General features: G+C 33.3%; 1 protein-coding gene across 2 annotated transcripts in view; it reads right to left on the bottom strand.

Moving 5' to 3' along the window:
* ZNF280D (zinc finger protein 280D) overlaps positions 1 to 15765 on the bottom strand; it is a 125534-nt gene that overhangs the window by 28110 nt on the left and 81659 nt on the right. The window contains exon 19 of one of the 2 annotated variants that reach the window (XM_036840323.1): positions 307 to 344. In XM_036840323.1, the coding sequence (XP_036696218.1) occupies positions 307 to 344 (38 nt within the window). Of the gene's footprint in view, positions 1 to 306; positions 345 to 3775; positions 15326 to 15765 lie in introns of those variants that run through there. The other variant, XM_036840313.1, reaches the window with a different exon arrangement.

The raw sequence follows: 15765 nt of genomic DNA, 5'->3' as shown, positions 1-15765 counted from the left end.
TATTTTAATAATTTCAGAATTTTTAAGTCATAAATTTATCTCTATTACTTATTAGTTGAACTAAATAACAGGCAAGTGAAATATAATAATGTCTTTGTCAAAATAAAACACTTTACAATTTTACAGAGGGTTAAATATTTTTATATATAATGAAAACAAAAATCTCAAGTTTTTTCTTTCTGAAAACATACCAGTAATTGTTAGTGACGTACACATATTGAAGTGTTTTAAAAATCACACCCACAATACTTTCAAATGTATAAATCTTTAAGAGGTATCAAATATAACATAATTTACCTCAGACACCAGGTTCTTGTTCCTTAGTGGGAGCTTCATTTTTTAATCTTGAAAACAAAATAAGTATTGAGTATTTAATTTTATGTTACAACAAAAAATATGAATGTTTGTTTTTTGCATGCTTACATAATTTAAATGTAATCTAATTAAATGCACATTATACTGTAATAGTAAATGATCTCTGTAAATATTTTAAGGGAAAAATAAAATGCATGAGAATAAACAGTAGATTCAATATATGCTCTAAATAAATGAATACAGACATGTATTTCCTCTTCTCTAAAAACAGGAGCACTTAACTAATGTTCTCTATGTTAAGTACAATTTTTTAAAAAGACGTAACACATTAGTATAACGGTTTCAAAAAAACAATTACCCTTTAAAAAATGAAAGCAGGTTATATGCTTAATATATATAATATGCACCAGTATTTACTACTATAGGCCTCAAAAAGTGTGAGAAAATAAATATTTTATCTATTGTAAAGTTCAAATGGTAATGTCATTTCAATATATATTACAATTAACCTACTTTAGAGGTAGTAAAATTACAGAAATTTAGAATTTTGAAGAATGTATTCTCTTAAAAACCCTCATAAGCATAGCTCAAATATTAACTATAAATTTTTAAACTTTGATTTCTAAAAAATACTAATTATAACTTATGACAACAGTAACAAAGGCATATGTCATCTATAAAATCTTTTAAAATATAGGGTTGGCCAAAAGGTTCATTCGTTTTTTTTCCTTAAGATGGCTCTATCAGCACTTAGTTGTCTTTAACTTCATTCGAAACAATTTTGTTAGATTGTATGTGACAGCTATCGTATCACTGTGCATATAAAAAAGGACTTATCAAAATTGGTGAATTTTTGTGCAGCCATTTTAATATTGAAGATGGAAGAAAAAAAGCAACATTTTCAACTTATTATGCTTTATTATTTCAAGAAAGGTAAAAACACAACTGAAACGCAAAAAAGAGATTTGTGCAGTGTATGGAGAAGGTGCTGTGACTGATTAAACACGTCAAAGTGGTTTGCCAAGTTTCATGCTGAAGATTCTCGCTGGATGATGCTCCGCGGTCGGTAGACCAGTTGAAGTTGATAGCGATCAAATCAAGACATTAATTGAGAACAATCAACGTTTTACCACGTGGGAGGTTGGCCGACATACTCAAAATACCAAATCAAGCGCTGAAAAAATCATTTGTACCAGCTTGGTCACGTTCATCACTTGATGTTTGCGTTCCACGTAAGTTAAGCAAAAAAAACCTTCTTGACCGTATTTCCGCCTGCGGTTCGCTACTTAATTGTAAGGAAAAAGTTCCGTTTTAAAAACAAATTGTGAATGGGCAATGAAAAGTGGATACTGTACAATAACGTGGAACAGAAGAGATCGTGGGGGCAAGCGAAATAAACCACCACCAACCACACTAAAGGCCGGTCTTCATCCAAGGAAGGTGACGTTGTATATATGGTGGGATTGGAAGGGAGTCCTCTGTCATGAGCTCCTTCCGGAAAAACAAAACGATTAATTCCAACAAGTACTGCTCCCAATTAGACAAACTGAAAGCAGCACTTGACGAAAAGCGTCCAGAATTAGTCACAGAAAACGCATAATCTTCCATCACGATAACTCAAGACCGCATGTTTCTTTGATGACCAGGCAAAAACCTGTTACAGCTGGCTGGGAAGTTCTGATTCATCCACCGTATTCACCAGACATTGCAACCTTCGGATTTCCATTTATTTAGGTCTTTAACAAAATTCGCTTAATCGAAAAAATTTCCATTCCCTGGAAGACTGTAAAAGGCACCTGGAACGGTTCTTTGCTCAAAAAGATAGAAAGTTTTGGGAAGATGGAATTATGAAGTTGCCTGAAAAATGGCAGAAGGTAGTGGAACAAAAGGGTGAATACGTTGTTCAATAAAGTTCTTGGTGAAAATAAAAAATGTGTCTTTTATTTTTGCTTTAATACCGAAGGCACTTTTTGGCCAACCCAATATGTCAATTTAACATAAAAACTACCTGTACCAAAGGACCTTTCTTTTAAACTGCTGATGACTAAATATTATTTGGTGATATTATACATTAAACAATTTTAATCTGCATAAGTAGAGTGACTACCTGATCAGAAATGGCATTAATAGTTAAGTGATTCATAACTTAATGAAGGCTTAATATCTATACTTAAGGATTAATATATTTAACATAAGCAACAGCTATACTAACTTAAATTTCATGGACAAAAATGAAGACATCTAGTAGGATAGAAATGTCAACCCTAGTCATCTAGTAGGATAGAAATGTCAATGTCAATGTCAATGGCAAACACCCCTCTTTATCCATTCTCTGAGGGCATATTTAAAAAATTAGGTCTATAAATGTTATCTTCCTAGATATTAATAATAACTGTGTAAAATTACTTATGTACATTTTAGTTATTACATGAAATTGTAAACAATTTAAAATAGAACATGTCCTTTTTTGTATAAGTACTATATTGGTAGTGTTTACAATAACTTTCAACTAATTTTGCTAAATAAATCTAAATTAATAAAACTTGCACAAAAAATTGACAAAATGCACAAATTATCATTTTTGGGGTTAAAGATTTTGTAATTCTCTCAGGTATTTAATTGTGAACAATATTCATAAAGATGAAATAATATCAAGTGTACAGTACAACTTCACTGCTTTAATAATTTATATGGGAAAATAATTGTTTTAAGAATAACGTGTATAAAGTAAGAAAACATGAAAAATTTGTTTCTCGTTGGAAGAAACAAAAAGTAGATATTAATTGATTTTTATTTCTAAGCATTTAATAATTTTAAACTCAGTCTGAAAAACTGTAAAACATATTGTTTACAAACTAGTTTAAAAATATTTTATAAAAGAATTTTCCTTTTCCGCTTACTGTTGACAATGTTATCAAAGGTCGACCTTAAATTCTTACAAAAGAAACATTACCATGCTAATCATTTTCACATATAGCTATTCTAATAAATTGATTTTATGCAGTATTAAAATGAAAGCTATTAAGCATGTGTTACTATTATTGCTGGCATTTCAATTGGGAAACTGAATTTTCTTGATATCTCGCAAGGGAGGTTGGTGACAGGTTTTTATTACCCTTCATTTTACTGACTAAGAAACTCGTAGATGAGAACAAAATAAATTATTGAAGTAACTACCAATAAGAGGCTTATGTGCCCTATTTTGTTGTGTGGCTTTAACCATACTGGTATTTCTGTTCAAGGGACAGAATTGTAATAACCAGTGAAAATATTTAGAAAATAAATCTAAAAAAAATTAGAAAAGCACACTACAATAAAATTTCATTGAGTTATAAATTCATCATTAAAATGTACACTATGTTTTGGCAACTACAAAAGCATACTCGACATTAACAAATTTAATACAACTACTAATATATCATTAACACTTTTGAAAAGAAAAAAATGTTCTTACCTTTAATCTTATTCCGTTAAAGATGCCTGCTGAAATAGTCATCATTTGAGATACTCAATTGCTTGGTAGAAGACAGTGAAATTTGCTAAGCTCAAAGTTCTGAGCTAATGACCTGCCATTAGATAATTAGACTTTTCACCTGTGAATTCTTGCAATATTTTTTAATAGAAAAATTTTGTATAGCATTTAAAACAAACACTATTTAAGATTTCAATGTAAGGAGAACAGAAGGATTGACGGTTATGGATTTCAACAACAACCATTAGTGATCAAGATTGCAAATAATTAATTTTTCTTCTGTATGTAAACCTACTTTCCCTCTAAAGTTCAAAATAAAATAAATGTCCCTACTTGCATTTTTCTGCAGATCACATGACCAATCCAAAGCTACATGTAAAATGAGCACTTTGGTTAAATTACATCATTGCATTCTTTTGAGGTTTCATTCATACTATAAATAAATGGGGTAGAGGGAAAACGCTCATATTCATTTCAATCAGACCACATTCTTTCCTTCTAATAACATTTAAAAGCCAAAAATTTCAATGCTGATTTTCAAAATGTAATCTTTGCAAATACTTATAAGCAAACTAAAAAGCTGAAAAAAGGTTTACAACAAGCCAGTAGTAAGGTCAACCAGTTCTCAAGACCTTCCAGTTACCCATTCCAGATTAAATTTAGGATAGTAATCATTATACTAATAAATAAGAGTAAAACATCTAGTGCACCATTTCTGACCGTTTGTTCTGAGAGGTGTTAACAGATGTGTGGAAAGGATCATTGATCTAAACATTTACCAGGTTGCACGTACATTAGGTACTGTGCTAAAAGTTCCAGTCCAAAGACACAGTCCCTCCTGTGAAGGAGTTACTGTCAAGGAAATGTATTGAAGCAAATGTTTACAGAATTGTGAAGTGCTAAAAAAGAGACATGTATATTGTGGCTATACAAAGGACTGAGCCACTATGAGGGAGAAAGGCGCAAGGAGGCAGTGAAGATACTACAGTGAACAAGGTTTTGCAGCAAGAGCAGGAGTTAGCAAAGCAGGGAAAGGAGAGTCAAGGTGGAGGAAAAGCAAAGAAATATAAAACATAGCAATGATATGATACTGAGTGGTCTCATATGACTAGGAGGTAGGGAACAAGGGAGAGTAGTCAAAGATGCAACTGAAGAGATAGCAAGGGCTACTTTAGGAAAGATCTTGATTGTTACACTAAAGCGTTTGTGCTAAGAACTTTACTCTAAGGTTAATAAGAAAGTATGATAAGATTTGTGCATCAGAAAGAAAAAGGGCAGTATCAGAAGAGGATAAGCTCCAGACAAGGAGTCCAGATAAGAGACAGTTAATGACTGATAAAAGAACAACAAAGTGTTCTTTTCTTTCTTTTATCAGAATTATGGGTCCTAGTTTTTGACTCAGAAAAAAAAAATGGTTAGACACATAAAGAGTCAATGAAAAGGCCACAGAAATTGGGAAGTCATATGGCATCTCAACTACAAAGAGTTCAAAGTTACTTGCAGTCCTAATGCTTGCTTATGCAGCTGTGATCCCTAGGCAGTACAGGAAGTTTCTGCTCAAAAATAGCAGGAAAAACTTATGATCACTATTTTTCTTACTTTTAAGTCCCAGAAATTTCTATGTCATTGCATTCACATAATTTTTCTATCATGAAATATTGACTTAACATATTAATAATAAATTTTTGTTATTTAAAAAAAAAAGAGACAGTTAATGACTGTCCCAGGTAAAGCAGTAGGAGTGTCAAAGAAGAGGAAGGCTTTAGGAGGGTGATAGAGTAAAACCAACAGAATATAGGTACCAATTGGATAAAGGTAAATGAGGAGAGCAAACATGACCCCCTACATGTCTGCCATTCATATAAATATATTTACTGCTCAGACCTACTTAGTCTTATACAGCTCATCCTTTGGCACAATTCCAACAATCACTTCTAAACCAATAACCCGCAAATCAACAACCAGAACATGACCCCTACATTTTACTATTTATTTTTCAATCAATTCAAAAATATCATAGTATATTAGAATTAGACTTGAGTCCTACGAGAGTATATTATCCAATTGCCCCTATCTTGTAAATGAGAAAAATCTACAGCCTAAAAATGCTAAAGTAATAAATCCATTAAGCAACAGAACCGGTTCTACTTCAAATTTCCACTGCATTTCTTCACAGCCAAATCCCCTGTTATAAACCAGGCTCCCTTAAATTCATGCCAGGAAAAGTGAAAAACTTAACTGATCTCTCTGCCTCTTGATGTTTTCCACTCTAAAACATGCTGAGCTATCATTGCCAAATTAATCTTACTAATAGACCGATTTATGTCAGTTTTGCTGAAATGTTCTACTGCTCATATATCATAGAAATACTACTCTAAGATTGGGAGGCTAGATTCTGGTCCCAATGCTACAACTGTATCAGTTGTTGCCTGCTCTCCTGGGGAAACAAAGGGTCTTCACATTGAAGCTCAGGCCCATTCAGCTACTCATACTTTATATAGTAAAAGTAGGAAAGTACATTTGGAACCACAAGCACAACCAGGGAAGCAATAGACTATAGTACTTCTTAGTTTAGCCTCTGAAAACAGACTACCATAATTTAAATTGAGGCTCTTAACAGCTATGTGACCTTGGGCAAATGACTTATCTGTATCTCAGTTGTCTCATCCACAAAATTGGGACAAGAACAGTGCATATCGCATTAGTTTGTGAGAATTAAATGAGTGGATAAATGTAAAACATTTAGTGTATGTACTCAATAATTGTTAGCTCTTATTACTGCCATGGGTAGAATCAGGAATCTAATCTTACTGTCTAGAATTTACTTAAGTGTGCCACACAGGCTCTTAAAGCTTTTTACCTAAATATCTTTAATGTTTTGAGATTTTTCTGCCATACCTCCCCCATCCTCAAACAAAATACATTAGGTATTAGTTTTTGATTGCTGAGCAATTTACCCTAGTATGAAATAATCTACCCACTTCTGAAGATGTGGCTATAATTTGGTCATCAGGGAAGATAGAGTAAAAAATCATTCTAAATGGACAGAGGAAAGAACTAGGTAAAGCCAAAGACAAAGAATCAAGAGAAACAAAATATTTATGTGTAAAATAAGAAGCAAAAAATAAGACCATCAGTAGAGGCAGAAGATTCTAATGCCAGACTCGGGCTATAATTTTGGTATTTTTTTATTTTGTTGGCAATATTGAATTAAGCCCTGAATACTTAATTTATAATGTATTCGCAAACTACCCTCAGAATCGGGAGACTGAAAAAATGGTAGTAACCTCAGAAACACTGGTAGAAGTTGGTAGCATTTGCCCTAAATGAAGGACTATACCAAAGTTTCATTTATCTTTCCCTTTCAATGGGTTTTCCCATTACTTCCTGCTTACCAGCTATCAAAGGCAGAAGTCCAAAATGCCAGAAACCACTGTATTTTGATACACAGTTCCTACTTGCTAACTTGCAATTACATACCAGGGGCAAATGTATTGCATCCACTTTGAAAAGGAAAAACTATCTTGCAGTTACTAAAGATTTGGTTTGAGACAGTAATGAGACAGTAATGTCCGTGGTAGGATAAGAGAATCTAAGGACATGATCCCCCATTACCTCCAATCCTAGTTACATTTCAAAAGGTTAGAGAAAGAAACAAACCCAAAATAAATTCTGTGTATCTCATAGAGGAGATCAGTTTTTCTTTTTTCTGCTAAACCAAATATATGAAATGAAGACACTCTGACCATTTTGAACATTTAAGACTCTAATAACTTGGATTATGACCAGAGTCAGTAATTCCTCCAAATAAGTTCAGAACTTCACAGGAAAATAATGGAGTGATTCTTTACATATTCTTCAATGGAAATAGAGTTAGTAGAAGTAAACATTTTTAACAGAAATATTATTTTCAAATACAAAACATTTTTAAAAGGTTGCCATTCTGCTCTTAAAAGAGCTTACTTTCTGCTTGCATTTATGAAAGCTAATTAATGACTTATTGGTTTAGTTTAGAGTGGTATAATACAGTGGTATTTCTCTTTGGACCAAGTCCAGATTCTCTTCTGGTGTAGCATTTCACAAAAATCACATAATCTAATATATACATGGTATTAGGGGTTTAAATAATTATGAAATCAGTTTACTGTGTGGCCCTGTGAAGATGTAGATTCAGTGTCTCCATTTCCGACTGCCTATTCTGTAATTACCCTGGTGGCGTGAACTATGTCTCATTCATGTTTCCATTTCCAGCACTTGACAAAGAGTCTTGCATACAGAAGGCAGGGAATCAATGTTTGTTGTCAATGAATATGTGGAAGGGTTATCTATATTATACTATGAAAGAGCCATGTAGTTAGCACTGGAGCTAAGTATAAAGTTCAGTAGCCAGAAATACAAGAGGGAAATTCACAGCTTCAAGGAGAGTCAGTTTTACATTTTCTTTTTTTTCCTAGTACTCTTTAAATTAGGGGAATTTAATAAAATATAAAAGACATTTTCATCTATAAAACACAGTTTACATCTCTTTTAAGTCTTCAAAACAATCATGTAAAGATTATTTACAGATGAATAAACTGAAGTAACTTGAACATAAAGTGAGAGAGCTGGGTTTGGAACTCTGATATTTTGACTCCAGTCAGTGCCCTTACATTATACTTTGCTTAGAACAAAATTGGAAGTCATTGAGAGAACTAAATCAACTTTTAAAATCACTTCAAACTGTGGCATTTAGGACATTTGATTCAGTCAATAAATAGACATCTTTCAATAAGTAGCCAAGTTTTCCAAGCTTGAGTTATTATGGATTTACTATGGATTCTTATGCTCTGAAGATTGCTAGAGGGAAACACCTATTCTCAACTTTTTGTCAAGAAAACAAACCTTGCAAAATTTAAAACTTTACTTCCATTCTATGTAATAATTAATCTATCCAGGTAGATATACAGAAGAAAATGGAGAAAGGGCAAAATAAGGGAGAAGCAGATGGAAAAGAGCAATTCCATGATTGAGTTACAATCTTTCTAATATCTGAGAAAAGCAGATTTAAAAAAAAATCATTTCAAAGGTCTACAAAAGAAAGAGCCACTTTACTAGCACAATTACACATTTTTCGTAAGTTTAGTAGTAATAGATAAGTAGTCAAGATGACTGGAAATGAATGCCTGGCAATAATTAATAAAAGGTTTTCTTTAAGAAACAAATTCTGTAAGCTAAAAAAATAAAAGTTTTCCTCCTAAGCAGAGAGGATTATGTACCAGTTTTCAACAAGGGTGTTTGCTGTTTCAGTCTTCAGATAGGAAAAGTCAGAACTACAATCAAATTCTGACATCTGACAATTATATGAGGTGCAACTGAACACTGTAATAAAATGCCATCCAACCAGCAGTTTGGAGGAATATACTCCAAGAACTATGAGCCAAAATTACAAATAACCACAGTACAGTTAGTACAGTCAGTGGATTGCCACTAAAACTCTCAATGATGAGAAGATTCCACTGATATGTAGTTCCCAGGGTCTCCTGTAAGTAGCAGCAGTAATAACAGTGCTAACAGCAATAACAGCTGGAGCAACAGCAGGAACAGCAGTAATTAGTAGTAGTAATATTAGCAGCAGCAGCAGCTAGAGCAACAACGGCACCAACAACATGCATTTATTGAATGATCATTTTTTGTCAGGCCAGTGCCAAATAATTTTAATTATTTAAATAATTTGAATTATTTAAATTAATAATTTAACGTCCACAGATTATCTCTATTTCTTACAGCCACCCTGCAAAAAATTATTACATACCTCTCACTAATGAGGAAGATAAGGTGAAGTAATTTTCACAAGGCTACAGAGCTGGTTAGATATACAACCAGGATTTAAACCTAGGACTGCCTTATTTTAAAGCTGTACTCCTTTCCCAACACTACACTTCACAGAAGTAAGGATAAAGATACTTTTCAGTGTGGAGGATTAAAAACAGTAGATTCCTACATTTCAGTAAATGATATAGAAAAAGAGATTCACAGTAGCTTCTCCATGTTTGTAGAGGAAGGTAAGGTCTTCCAGGTGGGCAAACACCAAAGTGACTAGAGTGAGGCCGTAGAAGGATCTCAAAATCAGAGATGTGGGCTGAAAGATGAGATGAACCACAGTGTGGTCAGTATAAGGCACTATAATTTAGGGGAAGATACGATTTATACTATTTTTAAAGACAGAGATTACTAAAATGAACCTAGGATTCATAACTATTCCCTAAAACTACAAGTTTATTGAGCTTCAGGCACCAAAAATCTAATTTTATGACTAATACGTGCTTCAAACAATTAGCTCTTAAGAAAGATTTACTGGGTTAGGAAAAGAAAGTTAACATAAATGATTTGTGAAAATGGTATGAGATGGTCAGAATGAAAAGCAGGCTGAAGATTAGGATAATTCTATCTGAACAAAATGCAGGCAGAAGTAAAATTATGAAAAGTAATAAGAGTAACAATGATAACTTTACAGTTACACAGTGCTTCCTATGTGACAATCACTTTCTAAGTACTATATACATATACTAACTCATTTAATTCCGTCTACACTTTATGAACAGGTACTGTTGTTTACATGCATTTTACAAATGAGGAATGAGGCAGAAGTCTGTAATCTACCCAAAGTCACACATGTTCTAGTAAACAGCAGGGTAGGAACTCCAAACTAGGCAATCAACTGCAGAGCCTACGCTCTTTAACCACTACACCACACTGTACCTTTAAGGGTCTGAGAGGGTTTAAAATGAAGCTGGCTATCAAATCACCCAATATTAGTATCAAAGAAGTTCTCCTGAAGCTGTTTAAGTAGGAAGTAAAACTTTACTATATAAGAAATTCCTTAACAGATAATAAAAGGCTGAAAATAGTCTCAAGAAAAGTAGGTAAGTGGGTAGATTGATAAGCTAAGCATAAGGAGTTACAGAGAAGCTAGAAACAGATAATGAGAGATTCTTAAGCTTCTTAGTGTGAAATCATATAAAGTAACCATACTCTCCAACAAAAATATCCCTTGCTGCCATAATCAGAGGCAGAATAAACTAATAATTGGTCTGTCCCTGTTATGCATTTATTAGATTTTACAAACATAATAATGAGGATATCATTTTTCTGATGTAATTTCTAAAAATATGAAAATGTACATTGCTAGCCTCTAGTTACAAACACTATCTTACAAATGATTCATAAACATAAATGAAATGTCTAGGAATCCATCTTAGGCAACACTACACAACTACTTTTTATTTCCCAGTTCATAAAATTTGAAGGATTACTCCAGATCAGTATTCTACACACTATTCCATGGAGATTAAGAAGTGAATAAGTATTCAAAGAAAAAAACTCTAAAGTCAAATAAATATTCTCTTAGACATTCACAAGTCACATACAGCATGAAAAAGCCCATATCAAAGAATCAATTTAACTTTAACTTGCATTGCCCAAATTTATTTGACCATGGAAACTTTTCCCCCCAACTTATAAATTATGGACATTAATTGTACAGTACAGAACCTGGGAAAAAATAACCTAGTTACTTTCTTTAATAGAAGTATAAGAGAACTACTTTTACAAGAGCCTATGAAAGAGTTAAATGTGCTGAGGAATAATGTGAACATTTAATTTTCTCAAGGTCAAAGAGTCCCTGTTTCTGCTACTGGGAATAGGATACGTGGCATTCTAAATTTATCTTGTCATAAGAACAAATTATGACAATGTAAGTATAACCAATATTGAATAATAGAATCTCAGAAGTCTAGAACAAGTCAGCACTCACATTTTACAAATAGGGTAACTGAGGCTCCAAGAACACTGCCACTCCCCTGGTTTTCTTTCTATATCATCGGCCACTCCTTCTCAGTTTCCTTTGCCAATTCCTTCTCATCTCCCTGACCTTTTATTGTCAGATTCGCCAGAGCTCAGCCTGTGGACCCTGCCCTTTCTCTCTCTCTACTGTATCCCTTGGTGATCTCATATAGTCCCCTGATTTTTTTTAATGAATTTTAAATTTTGGTATAATTGTATATTCACATGCAGTTATAAGAAATAACACAGAGAGATTCCATATTCCCTTTGTCCAGTTTCCCCAATGATAACATCTTACAATACAAAATAACAGTAAAAAATTATAGCACAAAAGCATAAGCAGGATGTTGGCAGTGATACATATACCAACCTTACTCAGTTTTCCCCAGTTTTACTTGTATTTATTTCCATGACATTAAATGATATTTACAGCTTAGAACACCCCCCTAAATTCATACAGGTGAATACTTATGACATGTCAACTTGCATATCTAATAGATATCACAAACTAAAATATGTCCCAAATCACAGTCATCATCTTCCCTCTCAAATCTATTACTTCTAGTCTTCCCTATCTCAGTTAATATCAATGCCATCTTTGCAGTTGCTCACACTAATAACTGGAATCATCCTCAAAACTTTCTTTCTTCTACACTTCACATATAAACCATCAACGAATTCAAAACATGTCCCAAGTCAAAACTCTTATCACCTAAACTGCTAGCAGCCTAGCCTAAATCTCCACCATCTCATACCTGGATTATTACAATAACCTCCTAATTAATCTCCCTGATTTTGTCCTTGGTCTTCTACAGTTTATTCCGAAGACAGCAGCTATGGTAATACAGACACTCTTCTGTATTTAAAGGTTTTCGTTGATTGTGGTTTTTATTGAGGTGTAAAACACTCCTCTATTCAAAATGCTCTAATAGCTACTTATCTCATAGTAAAAGGCGAATTCCTTACAACTGTCCATAACGTCCTATACACATGGCCCACATTACCTTGCAGGCCCCAACTCCTACTATTCTCCCTCTTAATCACTTATTTGCAGCCAGACCAGTCTCCATGCAGTTCTTCTTTCAGGTCTTTACTCAAATGTCATCTCTTTGTGAGACCTTCCCTGACTACCAAATTTTAAATGGCAGCCTCCAAACTCCCACCCAGTACTTCTTATCCCCCTTCCCTATGTTATTTTTCTCCATAGTATTGACCACTATCTAACATGCTATGTATTTTATTTACTGTATATTGTCTGTCTTTCACCACTAAAATGTTCGTTCTGTGAGGGCAGAGATTTCAGTCCATTTTTCTAGCACTTAGAAGGGTGCCAGGCACAAAGCAGATGTTCAAGAAATATTTGCTGAATAAACAAATGAGGCCCAAATAGGTGAGGTGTTATGCCAAAATATCACAAAAATAGGGCAAGAATCCAAGTCTCTGTAGTTTAGCAGTCATTTTTTCTCAAAATAGAGATGGACTTAAACTGAACCAATCTCATTTTTTATTCAGTGGTAACCAAAAGCACACATGCATGAAATGGCAATTTCTGATCAGGTGAATAAACTATTTAGAATAACCTGATGGCAAGGAGGGATTAGACTCAAGCTAAAACTCATTAGCACAAAATTAAAATATGACCAACTGCCTATAATCAACAAGTTTTGTACTAACTGCCTTAGGTGTTTTATTTAAATTATGTTTTTAAAAAGGAAGTTATAGGTGATAGAACTTTAGGAGTTTAAACTTTAAGAAAATGAACTTGATAATACTATAAAATAGAGTCCTATGGAAGAACACAAAGCAGTACTCCTACATTGCTATATCAAGAATACAATTTCTCATATTTTTTAACTATAGCCAAGGTAGAGCAAATATCTATAAGTGAAAAAGGAACTTATGTTAAAAACGTAAAGAAGTTGTTTCTGGGCAAAATTTTTAAATTTTTTAAAAAACTGGGTAGAAAGAGGGTGAATGACAAAACTTCCTAGAGACAGATAAGGAAATAAAGACTAGCATAACACCAAATCCACCTACTGAGAGACAAGCCACTTCCAGAGCTTTTGAAAAATTATTCATTTACCGTAGAAATTAGTTTGGAAATTTAAAACTAATGGGTTCAAATTTTTTGATTATTAATTGCAAGAAGCACATTACATAATAAGTAGTCATCTATATTGGCTTTAAATCTGTTTCAAAGTAAAACTGAGCAAGTTCTGACTTCAGAGTAAAAAAACATGACTGAGTCATACTTCCAGAGCCTGCCTAACCCTTATAGCAACTAAGATCACAAAAGGTATTTTGCATGTCATTAAAATTCAGTAAATTGGTAAAGTATGAACAGTGACCTTTCAATTGTGCCAGAGGAAAAAGAGCAAGATGCACTAAGTAGATACAGCTCTCAGTGTGCAGGCCAAATAATAAGGTTTCCATGAAACGATAAAGGCAATGCTCCTATTTATATGATTAAATCTACAGCTTTCATATGAAATTCTTTATTAGTAAATAATTCCTGAGGCACTTAAACAACAGAATTTTTATTAAAACAAAATAGTAGCATCAAAACTGTTTATTAGAGCTATAGTCAATGTAACTAAAATAAACAAATGTCAACTTTTAAAAAAATATATATGTGAAAATATGTTTTATATATGATAGAAACAAGTGCATTATTGGCCCCTATATTTTTTAATGTTACCACTACCCAAAGGAACTATTAATAGCTAAGTAGGTATTATGTATTAGATGTACAAATATGTAACTTTAAAACTTGTTTTACTGTATAAAAAAATAAAACTAAATTTTAAAAAAAAACTTGTTTTAAGGTCTGCAAGAATAGGTTTTGTCAATTCTTTACACCTTAGAACTCACAATTATTAAGATAATATTAATAATAATAATCCTGAAATAAGAATGGATATAATAATGTCTAATGGTCTGAACAACAGCCAAATTAAAAAACTATAAATAAGCAGCTATAGGAAATCTGTAGAGAATTCTAGGGAATATCTTGGAGTTCTTAACAAAACAAAGCAAACACTAAACAACAGTGTTAAAGAAAAGAATATAAAAATAGACATCATAAAATAGACATCAATACATTTGGAGAACATAAAACCAAGCTATCAAAATTAAACTAAATTTTTAAAAAATAAAAAATCTGATAATTGATGTTGTCAAAAAACTATGAAGTTACTCCTGGGTAATACATTTTAAATAACAGTAAAAATAAGTGAAATTTTGGAACATAATTGTAGAGACCTGTTGTTCCAAGGACATGAAAAATAACCATTTCCTAATAACTGGAGATTTTGTATTCCTTGGATGCATTCATGCTAGAGGAAGATTAAAGGGCAGCCGCCAAAATGACTAAACTTCAACTGGGATGCTGAAGCACAGATTTGATTTTCTTGGCCAGAAGTGACCCACAAGCTTAAGATCAAGAGCCAAAGCCCCCAGTGGGAAGCTGTGCTCTATTTGGTGGGCCTTGATACCATCTCTGACTATATCAACATCAGCCTCATGGAAGGCCAGCCATGAGGGAAGGGAGTCTCCCCAAGATCTGATTTCCTGAGACCACAACCTAGAGCAGGTCCCACAGTCAAATTAGTCACATTCCTTGGAAAGAGAGAACAGGCATCAGTTGTGTCCATCGAAGGGGGACACTGTCCAGGTGTACCCTGAACATTTTTTGAAATCTCTGGGCTGCTTCTCCATCTGAAAAATAAGAAAAATAGCACAATGACAGACAACGAATGAGGAAAAAGACAATCATCTGGCCTAAAAAACTTAAGACTTATAATTAAGCAGAAGCAGACAAAACAGACAAAAAGACAAACAGCCATATCATTTTTTCTTCATTTCTTATTCTCAAGTACCCCTTATTTTTTCCATAACTACCCCGTTTTTTTGGAGAGAGCCACTGGAAAACAAAAAATGTATGTTAAGATATGTCAACCTGACACAAAGATAAGGTGGAATAAGAATCTAGTCCCATTTGAAGCTGAAAAGAGCTGAATAATGAGAGCTAGTGTCATGAACTTGGCTGCTTAACTGCCTTTGTGTAAGAAAACATCTCAGAACTTTGAACTTAGGAAATTCCAACTTGTCTTGCACCAGGTCACGAGCTCCATAGAGCAGGAACCTATTTCAACAAG

Source organism: Balaenoptera musculus, chromosome 2 (assembly GCF_009873245.2).
Source record: "Balaenoptera musculus isolate JJ_BM4_2016_0621 chromosome 2, mBalMus1.pri.v3, whole genome shotgun sequence".
Taxonomy (NCBI): Eukaryota; Metazoa; Chordata; class Mammalia; order Artiodactyla; family Balaenopteridae; genus Balaenoptera; species Balaenoptera musculus.
This window is presented reverse-complemented; position numbering and strand designations above follow the sequence as displayed.